Here is a 14,010-nt window from a genome sequence, read left to right as displayed (position 1 = left end):
TCTATGTGAGTCAACTCTTCCCAAAGAACATTGCTTGCCAAGGGTAACTTGGGCACAGTTTTTACCAGAAGTAGGATACATGGATGTTGGGGGGTAAACACTCTCCACCCCATGAGTATGCCTGTTAATGGAGCCAGCAATTTTCTTACATGGCAGCATGACTGCCAAGGACAGAAATATTGATATTTCCAGTGTACACCTTACACCTTCCTCTCCCCCACAGCACTACCCCACCACACTCACACTTACTTTGACTGAAAGCTAATTAGGAGCGGCTCAGAAATATTCCATTGCCTTATGTGTAGGCCAAACCTCAGATCAATGACGGGAGAGAGGCCATGTCATACACTTAAAATGGGAGAGTAGAGCCTCCAGATATACCAATCCACTGGGTACCACCAATTAATTTATGCATTAGAGGTTTGAAGAGCGTTCTTAAAAGAGAATGAGAGAGATGTAAGGAGATGTAATACTACTTGTAAGGGATCCCCAGTGTATTAGGGCTGAGAAGAGGAGTTCTATATTTGGATGTAAAAGGAAATGAAATAGCAATTTGGATGGGCTCAAGAAGGAACAGTGCTGACTTGGAAAAAAAAAAAAAATCCCTTGTGCTACTAGCGGGGCTTCATTAGGTTGTTCGGTGTTTCCCTGGCAGTACCAATAGCATAGTTAGGCTTTTGGCTCCTTTAGCCATTTTGCTTCTCTTGTGGTATTTTTCTTCTATCATATTTGGCTTAAACACTATCTCATTTCACTACTGCCCTCTCTCCATCCCTCCCCAAGCCTTTTCACTGATGCCTGCCTGATAAAAGTCTCCACATCTGATATTAACCTAAAACTTCCTTGATTCCTTAAAGTGGGTTATTCATTAACAGAAGCTAAATTACTGGTTCTTGGGCAGATCTTCTCATTCTTTCAAATGACTGATTTGCTCGCAGAAACTTCTGTAAGTCTACTGTAAAAATAAGTGAAGCTTTGTGCCCATTGTTAGCTCTCCGCAGAAGTTTGGGAGAGGGAGGAGAAGTTACTCATTTGCCCGGATTCCACACGGTGAGTCCAGGGGAGGGAGTCAAGTGTACCGCAGGCTTGACAAGCAGCCCCAGGAAACCCGGCTGCTTGCCAACAGGACAGGACGGGCAGGGGCTCCCGGGCTGCTCTGAGCATGGTCCTGGGTTGCAGAGGAATTGCTCTAAAGATCAGGCATGTTGCCTTCTCTTTCCTGTGATGGCCAGAGTTTCCTGTGCTAAGAGGTATGGCTATCCTCTTTCTTGTCCTTTTGTTCAGCAAAAACAAAAGCTAATTAAAGTAAATGTCAGAAGCTGCAGTGAGGCAAGCAGTGGGCTGCGAAAGCTAGGGGGGCAGAGAAACTTCCAGGGGCTGGCTGATTATGCAGATAAAGCACATTTGGGAGTTGTGTGTCTAGCCACGTATGCATGCTTTTCAGTTATTCGGGTAAAAAAAAAAAAACCACCTCTCTGAGGGTTATTAAAACACGTCTCTAGGCCTGAGGAGCAGAAAACTGTGCTTCTCTGTGCATTTTTGGTTTATGTGCATTTTTGTTTTATTCCATAATAGTCTAGGCTCATTTCTATTTCATAATTTGTTTACCTCAAGAAACATTTTGCAACCAGCAAAGAAACTACCCCTGCCTATGATTTTCAAAGAAAATTCAATAGCATCACTGCAGTCGCTGGGCTGGACAGTCACCATAACTGTTTGCTGTTGCTATCACTTTTTCCTTTGATAGTTCAGATGTCTTGGAAGTCATAATTGAATCTAACTACTTTTCGGTTCTTTCTAACGTGTATTTAAATTGCCATAGCAATCGACTGTTGCATTTCTTGACATGGATATATGTTTTCAATTTAAAGAATAAGAAAAAACACTTAAGACATTATTTGAATTAGTCATGTAGTTGTTTTAGTACATGGAATTTAAATGTAAATAAAGAAATATTTAACATAGAATTTTCCTTGTAATTTGAGGGTTTAGGTATACTTTCTGGAAAAACAAATCTACAAAATTTGAATTTAAAAATGTTAGCAAGATTTATATCAATTCCAGAGCAAATCTGACCTGCAAAGTTCAACTTTACAGGTGAAAATGGATACACTATGAAATCATTATGACAGATCACAAATTCTTGGTTTAGAAAGTTGGTTAGACTTGAAGATGTTTCCCTCATTCCCGATGAAGAAAAATGTTTCCTATCTATTTTTGTTTCAATAAGTTGCAATGCATGTTAGAAATTAAATATGGCTTTTGAGCTCTTGCCTAAACAGGTTACCAAACCTATGTTTTGTATGTGCTTATGGTAACAAGTCTGCTAGAAACGCAGACTAGATAAGTCCGAGTGAAAAGACCAAGGGCCGAGTTCCTTAGCATCATTTGGAATAACCCAGCCTCAGAGGCTTTTAGTAGAAATGAAGTGTAGCAACATGTCCTGGCAGAGGAAACTGAGAGACGCCCAGGGAACAATAGACATCTTGTGAGAAGGGCTGAAATGTATGCGGCCAATTCCCATGGGAACGCCTGTAGTTCTTTCATACTGTGTGAAAAAGATGCTCCTTGAAAAGAATCTTTAATCCTTTCTTCCAAGGGAAAAAAAAAATCTATCTGAGAACGGTATCAAAAGTTTCTAGAACCCAAATGGGTCTAAGTTAGTCCATGGGTATTTTTATTACAGGCGAATAAACTGCAATTTTTTTATTTTTATTTTTGAATTAACGTTTATCACAGTGACAACTATTAGTAAAGTTACATAAATTTCAGGTGTACAATTCTGTAATACATTACCTATATCTCACATTGTGTGTTCACCACCCAGAGTCAGTTCTCTTTCCATCACCATATATTAAACCCCCTTTACCCTCTTCTAGAGACCCCGTCCCCTTACCCTCTGGTAACCCCTAAACTATTGTCCATGTCTATGAGTTTTTGTTCCTTCCTTTGTTTGTCTTGTTCTTTTGTTGTTTTCAGTTTTATATACCACATATCTGTGAAATCATATGCTTCTCTACTTTTTCTGTCTGACTTATTTCGCTTAGCATTATAATCTCAAGATCCATCCATGTTGTCATAAATGGTCCTATTTCATCTTTTCTTACTGCCGAATAGTATTCCATTGTGTATATATACCACAACTTCTTTATCCATTCATCTATTGAAGGACATTTTGGTTGTTTCCATGTCTTGGCCACCATAAATAAACAATGAATATTGGAGAACATTTGTCTTTATGAATAAATGTTTTCAGATTTTTTGGGTAGATACCCAGGAGAGGGATTGCTGGGTCATATCGTAATTCTATTCGTAATTTTTTGAGGAACCTCCACCCTGCCTTCCATAGTGGCTGCACCAATCTGCGTTCTCACTAACAGTGAATAAGGGTTCCTTTTTCTCCACAGCCTCTCCAACACTTGTTACTATTTGTCTTGTTGATGATAGCCATTCTAACTGGGGTGAGGTGATATCTCATTATGGTTTTTATTTGCATTTCTCTGATGATTAGTGATGTTGAGCATTTTTTCATATGTCTATTTGCCATTTGTATATCCTTTTTGGAGAAATGTCTCTTCAGGTCCTCTGCCCATTTTTCAATTGGTTTGTTCATTTTTTTTATTGTTGAGTTGTAAGAGTTCCTTGTATATTTTGGATATTAGCCCCTTATCGGAGACACTGTTTGCAAAAATCTTCTCTCATTCGGTTGGTTGCCTTTTTATTTTGTCGATGGTTTCTTTTGCTGTGCAGAAGCCTTTAAGTTTGATATAGTCCCATTCGTTTACTTTAGCTTTTACTTCCCTTGCCCTTGGTAAACTGCAAAATTTTTGATGCACAGTATTGTTGTCCAAAGCTTAATGTAAATAAAGATGGTTATTCTAGAAGTGAAGAAACCAGAGAATGTCCTAACCTCGAGTTGGAAGCTATAGGCTAATTTCCTCAGTTTTCCTATATTTTCATTTAGCAGAATCTACTGATGCATAATAGAGTAAACCAGCAATGTTTTATTAGCACCCATTGAGTGTAGGTCACCTCGAAAAGTCATAAAGAACTTTCCCTTTAGTGTCCTGGAGGGAATTATACATTCCCTTCTCACTGTTACTATTTAGCCATGGTGGGGGTAGCGTCAGAGTAAGGTTTTCTCTCCAGGGAACAAGATAAGTTTGCCAAAACATCAATAGGGACACATTCAAGATAGTGCATGAACTACTCAGATTTACGATTGAAGGAGAGTACAACTGGGATATAAATATGACACGAATGGGAAAGTCCTAGGCATTTGTAATGCTGTACACCCAATGTTAGGTAGCAGTACAGAGTATTTGCTTCTAGGGAGGGCATGGGGACACGTTAACAGGTGAGTGAACTCTAATATAAAGGACATTACGGATATGATTTCTGTCACCTCCTGTGTAGTTGCTCTCTGCTAGGTTCTGTGTTAAATGCCTTGCATAATCTCAGTGAACCTCCCAACAACCTATATCATAATCCTCAGGTACAAATAAGGAACCTGAGGCTCAGGAAGGTCAATTAATCTGCCCAGGTCCACACTGTAGGCAATGGCATAGCTAAGCCCAGTTCTGTCCAGGTTTCCACACTCTAACCACGTGGCTCTTCTTATTGGAATCCCATAGTGTCCAAATCTGGATGCTATATGCCTTTAAAAATGTAAGAGAATTGGATAAAATCTAGTAATAAGAAACAATAATAATGAATAAAGGATAAAGAAGAGGGAAGGCTAAAGAAACATAGTCTATTTCATTAAAAGAGGATGTGTTACCTGTAAGCCAGAAAATTACTAATAAAAGAATACACCTACTCACAGATGACTATATTCTCTATTGTTATAAAAGAAACTCTTCAAGGAGACATTTCTCCATGTGTGGATGGCATAAAAATGTCATTGATCACCAAATGTCTAGGAAGATTTCTGAGGTCATTCTCCCGGAGCATATGGCCTAGTTCAATGTCAGGTGTATAGCCATCTGATCTTGCACCTTTGTGGGGTAGCACTCTGGGGGGGACAGTCACAATATCCCCATCTTAGTGACCACACAGATGAATTTCTCTGCAGCACAGTTTCCCGTGCACTTTGCCAGCAGACAGGCGATTTGATGGGTAGTTGACCTATCACAGGAACAGACAAAATAGGGGTAGAGAATAATACAGTTTAAAAACATGTTTGTTTTTTTAAATGCACTGTTAACTGTTGAAAGGAGGCTTTCAGTACCTTTTTCTCCTTTGGAGTGTTAATAGATCAGGCAGGATAAAAGTATTCTCTGCAATACTGAAAGCACAAATCTGCTATATCTGATCCAAGTGGATTTTTATAAAGAAACTTCCAGCAAATACAGTGAGGAAAAAAGAGGGTAACATCATTGATAGATTCTTGGAAACTCTGACTTTAAGCCAAACAAGTTAGAATGAAACCTATTTTACCATAGGCTAGCTGATATGCACAAGAGTTAAGTTCCTGTACCATATTTCTGGTCATAAAATAATACCAAACTTTTTAATAAAGACTCAAAACACTTCTAATAGTAAATATTGACGTATATGCGAGCTATACCTACATTTAAGAGAGATTAATAAGAACAGGTCAGATCATTATTTTCCAACCGCTTATTCCAGTTCAGGGTCTTGGGGGGCCAGAGCCCATCCCTGCTCTGTGACTCAGGGCACAAGGCAGGAACCACCCTGGACTGGATGCCCTTCCATCAGGGGGCGCTCTCACACCCACACCACCCTCACTCAGGCTGGGACAATGGAGACATGCCCATTCACCTGACTGCAGATCTTTGGAATGTGGGAGGAAACTGAGGCACCCAGAGACAAGCCATGTAGACATGGGGAAAAGTGCAGGATCCACAGACAATGGCCTCAGTGAGGAATCGATTTTTTTCTCAGCAATTATGAAGGAAACAATGTTGAAGGAAACGACATTATTCGAGAACCTGCTGTATGCATTCTTGTTGAGTAGGTTTGTTCTGTTCATTAGTGACTTCCTGCATCCTTAAATTTTCAACCATATTTATCTAGAGGCAGAACAAGAGGATCGCTTCTTTAGGAGCTGTGGCTCTTGCTGGACAAACACTCAGTGTTTCAAACTATGTGTGTGAAATCTCTAGAGGGAGGGACGTGTTAATTAAGTTACAGTTCTCTCTTCCCCAGGCTTTGTGCAATGGCTCCCAATAGCCATTCCAGTCACCTGCTTGAGTTCCTGTTGAAAGTGTATTTCCTGTGTGGCGTTTTTTTTCCCCCCCAATCTTCCCAGGGAAAGGATAGATTTTCATGAACACAGGGAGTTTTGTTTTCTCTGTTAAAAACAACTCTACTTTACTGGAGCAGGCTTTATGTTTCACCCCAGGAAACAGAGCATGTTACTCAGAGGTAACTCTCTCTCCACTGGGTGAGGCACAGCTTGTCACCTGACCAGCTCTGGAGGTGCCCATGGCATCAAGCTGCATTCTTTGAATTCTTTCACCCTGCACCAGCACCGCACCAGCAATGAACAACTTCAGGTTCACTGAGCTGAGTGGATTCGGCTCGCTGTGCCCTTGGAGTCCGCTGCCCGAATCTCCCGCCCAGTCTCAAAACACACAGCTGAGTAACAGCAAGCCCGCTTTTGAGGAGTAGCACGCAGGTAAACTGAGCTTGTGGGGAGAGCTGTGACTCCCTGAAATGTGTCATGCTGGGTGCAGAATCATTTCTCTTCTTGTGGTGTCTGTTTCTCCTTACAGAAACCTGACTTGTCAACCAATAGCTTAAAAATATTTATACGAATTAACGAGAATCTAGGCTTCAAATTAGGATTCCCTTAAAGATTAAAAAAAGAAATTATGAGAGTGAAAGTGGGGAATAAGAAGGAATTTTATAACCCCTTTTTTTGTAATTCAAAAAAGCCAGATTTGGAGGCTGACCTATTTGGCTGTGAAACTTGGCTCTGTGTGTAACCTCGGACACAATATTTAAACTCACCAGTCCTGTTTCCTCTTTGGTAATAATATCTACCTGCATGGTTGATGGGAGAACTGAGAGAAGAAAGTGTCTAGCAAAGAGCTTGGTGTATAGAAAGTTTCTGAGTGTGCACATGTGTGTGCATATTTGTGCGTACATGTGTGTGCTTGTGTTTGTGTGGTGGGTGCATCTGCATACATGCATATAGGCCACAGGACTATGACATTCATAATGGAGGGTAGGGAGTTTCTCAGAAGATGAGGTTGAATTTGATCTGGCTGTGACATTCTCTGCTGTTGCAAAGAGACCAGCAGAAGAAGCCAGACACCTGAGCCAAACATTGATCAGAGCTGCTGAAAAATAAATAACGTGCCTTGCTGATCCTTATCTAGGAACGGGCAGTATAGTGTAGCAGTGAGATACTCCTTAAATGAGGACTGATGGGAAGGGAGGCAGTTTAATAATTATCAAACATGTGTCGTGTGTACAACGGTACACAACCCTGAGAGGGCTTTGTCCTGGGAGACCAACTGCCTTCAATCCTCACTCTGCAGCTTGCACTCCAGGTGCGCCTGGGCTGGTTATTTTCCTCTCTGAACATCAGTTTTTCATTGCATGGAATTGTCATGAGAGTTAAGTGACTCAATACTTGGGAAGTTCTTGGAGTAGTGCCTGACACATGGTAAGCACCCGCTAAACATTAGCTGTTCATGTCGTTATTTTACAAAGAGCTCTTTTATGTGTTATCAGCTTTGATCTTCAAAATAACCTGATGAGACAAACTAGGCGTGTAGTAGCCCCATTTTGCAGATGAAGAAACTGAGGCTGGAAAAGGAACTAGCATGAACCAAAAGTCCCATAGCCACTAAGTGGCCAGGCTGGGACTTGAATTTCAGTCCCCAGGCAAGAAACTGAGTATGTACTCAGGACTCATGCATTGAATGAAATCTATTCTAAAAGGTTCAGCTCAAACACCCTTTCCTCCACAAAGGCATTCTTGTGATCTTCCCCTATGAGACATCTTTGTCCCTTATACTTCCCCAAACTTCCTTTTACAGTTTGCTGGAGACTTTTCTCTGGATCATCCTTGTGTTGTAGAATGTTTGGTATAAGTCTCATCTCGCCCTTCCCCACCCCTAGATGTGTGAAAGTTTTCATACCCACCTGTGTGTTGAACAATAATGTTGCATATGATAGACACTCAAGAGTAACAGCTGAAGTGGGAAGCGTGAATGTGAGGCTTCACACCAGGTGTTAAGTGTGGAGAGTAAAGGAGGAGCCCAGGAAAAGCCTGTGGGTGCTCCTTTCCCCCAGCATGCATTTCTGCTCCTACTCAGAGCTCTGGCTCTGATATGCGTGGGGCAGCTGACTCTGCTTCAGGAAGGGCCAGATGTGGACCAACAAGCTGGCTAGTCAAGGTGAAGTCATTGCCATCCAATGTCTTATTTTTCCTGAATCTTATTGCACTGAGACTCTCACTTCAAATGTCTGAAGCTGGACAGGGGGATAATGCACTAAGGCGAAAATTCAGGAAAATGGTGTCCTAACTTTTCTTGTAGATATTGTAATTTACCCTTCCACATTTGCCAGGGTGCAAACCACTTTGTAGGACCCTCGTTCCTCTCTCCGCACACCCTGAAACCTTTCCGACCACTCTTCTTCATTTCTCTTCTTCTAAGCTTCTCTTCCTTGTGACTCTTCTGCTCTCTGGTTGGCCTAAATCCTAGGGCATAAAGGGGCAAAGATGTAGGGTCAGAGCAGGAAAGAAGAGGGGTTCATTTTCTTAAGACTCTACCCATCTCTTCATCCTTAAATGTTACGAATGCTCTGAGGGCCTTTATTCCTAATAGTAGCCTCACATGGGACCTCACAGGGAATCAACATACCGTCGTGGTTATGAACTTGGAGCCTAGCACTCTGGATCCAAAATCCAGCTCTCCAGTTTGTGAGAGCTGTGTGGCTTGGGCAAGTTATTTCATGCCTTGGGTTCCTCACCTGCCAAATGGGGATGAAGCATCCTGATACAATTTTTACCAGGGTTAAATGAGTTAATGCTTACAAAGCCTCTAGAACAGTGCCTGGTACAGAGACAAGCATATGTAAGTATTGGGTGTCATTTTTCTAAAGCTGGTAGGTAGCACAAAAGTTACATGTAGGCAATACTACACTTGAAGTCCCTTAAACAACCTGTGAATTGCACCATTTGGATTATTATTGGTAGCCTATTTAATTGAGTGTCTGGTGAAGGATTTGGCTTGTGTTTAGAGACCATATTACATGGAGAGTATGTATCTTTAAATTTTAAAATTGCATTCAGTATGGAGAGGTGCTCCCACAGTCATAGCTCAGAGGGGAGGTCTGTGGCCCAACCAAGTAAGCAGTAAACTTCCTTCTCCCCTTTCACACTCATTCTGGGGAGCACAAGCGGAGTAAAATGCTGGGCAGAATCACCAATTGCTTATATTAAATAAATCACTCTCGGCTTTCACTCTCTGAACACGTGGCTGCATTTGTAAGTTACTTGCATGTATAAGATGACTCCACTTCCCTGTAAACCATTAGGGAAGCCCACTGGCTTGAAATCAGAACAGCAGTGCCACAGTTACCATGGGGCCTTGGGGAAGTCATTAAACCTCCCTGGCCATTAAATGATCGCGAAGGTCTCTACCAGTGCAAATGGTCTGTGATTTTATTAGGCCCAGAAGGGAGCTGATGAGAATAATCAGATACTTAATTTGTGCCGTTTCCCTACTCGCTTTGGACTGTTAATTGAGTGAGAAGTACAGTGGGACTTTATTATTTCAACTGTGGGAATAGAGGGAGAATTTCCTGATTCCCTAAGCCCTTCATCTTTAGCCTGCATTGCAATGCTATCACCTTCAAGTTCAATGTTCAAGTTCAAGTTCATGCTCACGTTCTGTTAAGATTTATTTAACATAACTCCGAGGCAGAGTCCTTAATTTCATTGTAACTTATTTAGAGAATGCATAATAATAGGACAAGTATTGAGATCATTTTCTGGACTGAGTGTTGGGGCAGCCTCTGTGGTCAGTATAGCAAAGACACCCAGCCAAGAAGGAAAACATTGGTTTCCATGTCCAGGAAAAGATAGGCAACCAGGCAGTGAATCGAAAAGGTGTTTCCTGTGTTTTCTCTTTCCTTTCATTGCCCTTTTCAGTTTGGTTTCTATGGGAATCTGTTTGGGGGAAACCTGGCAAGTGTTGGGCATATTTGTTGCTTGTCCACTTGTTTGCTTGTGACATGGGGAAAAGTAGAAAGAATATAGAAAAGAGGAAACTAGGTGTGGGATTTATGCTGCTTTTAAGGCTCAAATTAAATTTTTGAGAAACCTAGTAATTTTTGACAGGACTTTTTGAGACGAAAATAATGAAAGAGCTCATTTGAAGACCATCAAGCCAGAATCTGTTACTCTATGCACATTTCCAAAGGTATTTTTTTTCCCCTCTCTGCTGGGCACCAAGTTCACATTCTGAGCTCATGACATTCTAGTAATGGCTACATTGTGTCATTTGTTTCTCTTGCAGAGAGTGTCCAAGAAGACCTCAAAGTCTGGAGAAAGATGACCTTTCAACGAATCCAAAGTATACCTCCTGCTACATGTTTTTGTCCTACTAACCTCTGATAACTGCGACACATGGCCCTGGGCCTGCAGAAAGTCAATTGACGATCAAACTCATCATGCATCACCTGTTCAGACTGGTCTTGGGACAAAAAGATCTTTCACGAGCCGGGGACCTCTTTTCCTTAGATGACTCTGAGATTGAAGACAGCCTGACAGAAGCTTTGGAGCAAATTAAACTAATTAGCTCATCTTCAGTAAGTAAACTAGTTTTTAGATGAGACCTCTGAAACGATCTATTCTAGAATCAAATGATGGTACATATCACAGGAAAAACGATTTTTGTAAGGGAAAGAGGAAGGACCATCAGTATTGGTCTCTCTTATCTCTGCTTATATCTGTGGTTTAGTTGGCGTCTAAGAAATAACACCAGGGAAGTCATTGACTTAGGGAGCAGCCAGGCCACCTTTTGCCCACTCAGGGAGACCAGAACTCTGGAAATGGCAGGCCAAAGTGTAATTCTCACAAAAGGCTTATCTAAGGGTTTTGTCTACACCCTTGGAATGACATGGAGAGGAGAGGGAGCGAATCCAGGGAAAAGAAGACCTGCCAGGCTGCCTTACAGCATCAGTAAACAAAGCAGGGTATGCAGTGGAGGCTGAATAATGAAAGAAGGCAGGATGACACCTCCTGCAGTGCAAGTAACATGAGACCAGGACACCCATCACTCTGCTGCCAGAAGTGACAGTTACCCAGGGCTTGGTCATGCTGATTCTGTTTGCTTCTGTATCATCTGTTTTCTTTTTTTCTTTCCTTTGCTCCTTTTTCTACATACTGCCCACCATTTAGTTCAACTCATTCATTATTAGCCCCCAGTATCATCAGGTAAATTTAAAATTTCCATCGACCCTCCCATTCCTTTACTTCTCAATGTCAAGATTATGCATTCTGAAACCACTTCCCAAAGGGAATATGGTTTGATGTTGACCTTCCTCATCACACTTGGACCTTTCATGAGACTGGTCCCATTTCAAAGGCCAAGGCCACCAAGCACCCATTCGCATCCTCCCAGCTCAACAGCCTTTGCCAACACGTGGCATAAATTCCCACTAGGCAGAGGAAAGAAGTATGACTCAAGCCATGAAACACTGAATTAGCAAATGTGTACACACTTCAGAAATAACAGCTTTCTTCCATGTTATAATGAGGAAATATTTAAAAGGCCTACTAGCAACCAGTGCAGCTTCTTCCTCCAGCCTGTCAGCAGGTTCTGTTGTCGGCTGGCACGACACGCCAGACTCCCTCGGGGACCAGTGAAGTCACTGCCCAAACACTCTTCTTTTCTCAGGTAATGTCTTTGACAGCAATTATGTGTCCACATTTTTTTCCAGAACATTAATCAACTTAGACGGATTCAAAATACAGAGTATTCCTGGTACATTTCCACTTTCTGAGTTAGGATTTATGTGTTATTTCCAGCAGTCCCTTTCTTCGCACTCCTCTGGAAATTAATGTATCACTGATTTTCATCTAATCTAATACTATATACATACATATATATATATATATATATATGGTCTATAACATACCAAATCCTATTTCCACTAGAGGTCACTAGTGTCAGTGATTTTTGTTTGTTTCTTTCTTTCATCAATTGCTTTGTCTCACAGATGTTAAATTCAGAATTTTAGCACTGGTAAGTTCTGTTATGGGTCCCACTTTTAGCCATTAGGTCTGGCAGGTCCCTTGTCATCAGAAGAACGGTCCATCCTTTAAGCCCTCAATCCCACTAGACCAGCAGGTCTAGACAGTCAGTAGTTCTGCGTTCTTCATCTACTAACTTCTCTCGCATCTCACGTCTTCCATTTCTCTATCAGTAACCATGGCGTAGAGCAAGTGGGTGACAGAATAAAAATAATCACTTTTTAGAGGGATTGTGCAAATCAATCTAATTTTTAAATTTCTTAATCAATCTTAATTATAAATATGTCCTTTTGCGAAATTCCTTCTCCCTCTCCATTCCTTTAAAAACCAGTTCGTTTCATTATTCCTGAAACGATTTCCAGTGGTTCTAGTTCTTAGTGATTACTTCTCTCTAAAAATACATATTGCCCTTTTGCATGATAGTCTGTCCTTATAGAAAATCATCTATTCATATACTCTCACATGCAATCTCTACATTAAGAAATCCCAAATCTCTGTTTTCAGCCTTGACATCTCTCCCTAAGCTTCCAGCTCATCCTAGTTGATATCTAGCACCTCAAAAATCAATGTATCTTAATTAGAAAGTATCATCATCTTTCTTCCAGTTATCCTGTCCTGGAGTCACTCTTGACCCCTTCCTCTCACTCTCTTCTTGCCCTGTGAGTTCTGTAGACACTGCCAGAGAAATGCCTCTTCATCTGCTCCTTCTTTTCTCTTCCTGCTGCTGTCACCCTGGCTTGGGCTGTCAAAACAATTCATCTCCCTGCCTTTGGTCCTGCCTTTCTCTAGTTCAATTTACCAACAGTTATCAGAGTAAACTTCCTAAACCAGATTTTATTACACATCTCTCCATTGTTAAAACATATCCATGATGCCTCACTTCCCATGACATTCAACGACCAATGCCAGTAATTAGTCCACTGAATCACCAGGCCTCCTCTGTGGCTGACTTCCCTGTTAGCTGCATCCTGTCCTTCCCTTAGGACTAGGACCACATCTTCCTTATCAGTCTTTTGCTAATCAATAACCCTGGAGCTCAGTAATCCATTCTATTTTTCAATTTATCATTAGAAACATAGAACCTTCAAAATCATCTTTTTCAACTTCATTCCAGCACAGAAATCCCTTCTTTAGGACTCCTAACAAATAGCTGGATTTTCCTCCTGCACTTGCAACGGTGAGGAGGTTTCGTCAATATGAGCAGGTTTCTGGTATTTTTTCCTGCTTCTCAATTTTGCTTTAGTGAATTTCCCCTTTCCATTGCATGAAGCTTGATGGGACCTTCAGCCAAGATTCCCTACTTTGACATTGCCAGTAGAAGAGGGAGGAAAAGAGTGGGAACATCTAACCCAAGCTATGCCAATCAGAATTTCTTTCCCAGTAATTCTAGGAAAGGTATCAGCAGAGGGTGATTTACCATAATGATTGTTCCCCCAGGAAACAGTCCATTGGTTCCTGCCTTCCTATCACCATAGCTGCTTTGGTCACTGCCCTTCTAAGGCAAAGTCCGGCAGCATTTTCTTCAAATCTGTGAGCCACATTCTATCTTTTAATTATTTTGCTGTAGTTATCCAGACTTTTTCTGTTGCTTGTGACCAAAGAATCCTAACTGACAAGGAGATAGCTCTTCCAGTGTTGGAAGTTCAGATTGTTAGTGTGCTCTTCCTTTTGGCCAGATGGAGTCTCGTTCTTTATGCTTTGTTCTATCTATTGTGTTTTGTTCTTTGCCCCAACAATCAAAAAAATCTAACCCCTAGAAGAACTTTAAA

General features: G+C 41.3%; 1 protein-coding gene across 2 annotated transcripts in view; it reads left to right on the top strand.

The window, feature by feature from the left end:
- Nucleotides 1-1,110: 1,110 nt before the first annotated feature.
- The window catches only part of VEPH1 (ventricular zone expressed PH domain containing 1), a 206,871-nt gene continuing 193,971 nt past the window's right edge, over nt 1,111-14,010 (top strand). The window contains exons 1-2 of one of the 2 annotated variants that reach the window (XM_019732040.2): nt 1,111-1,250; nt 10,503-10,794. In XM_019732040.2, coding sequence (XP_019587599.2) covers nt 10,657-10,794 — 138 coding nt within the window. In that variant the 5' untranslated portion in view covers nt 1,111-1,250; nt 10,503-10,656. Of the gene's footprint in view, nt 1,251-10,502; nt 10,795-14,010 lie in introns of those variants that run through there. The other variant, XM_074326922.1, reaches the window with a different exon arrangement.

This window comes from Rhinolophus sinicus, linkage group LG01 (genome assembly GCF_036562045.2).
Source record: "Rhinolophus sinicus isolate RSC01 linkage group LG01, ASM3656204v1, whole genome shotgun sequence".
Taxonomy (NCBI): Eukaryota; Metazoa; Chordata; class Mammalia; order Chiroptera; family Rhinolophidae; genus Rhinolophus; species Rhinolophus sinicus.
This window is presented reverse-complemented; position numbering and strand designations above follow the sequence as displayed.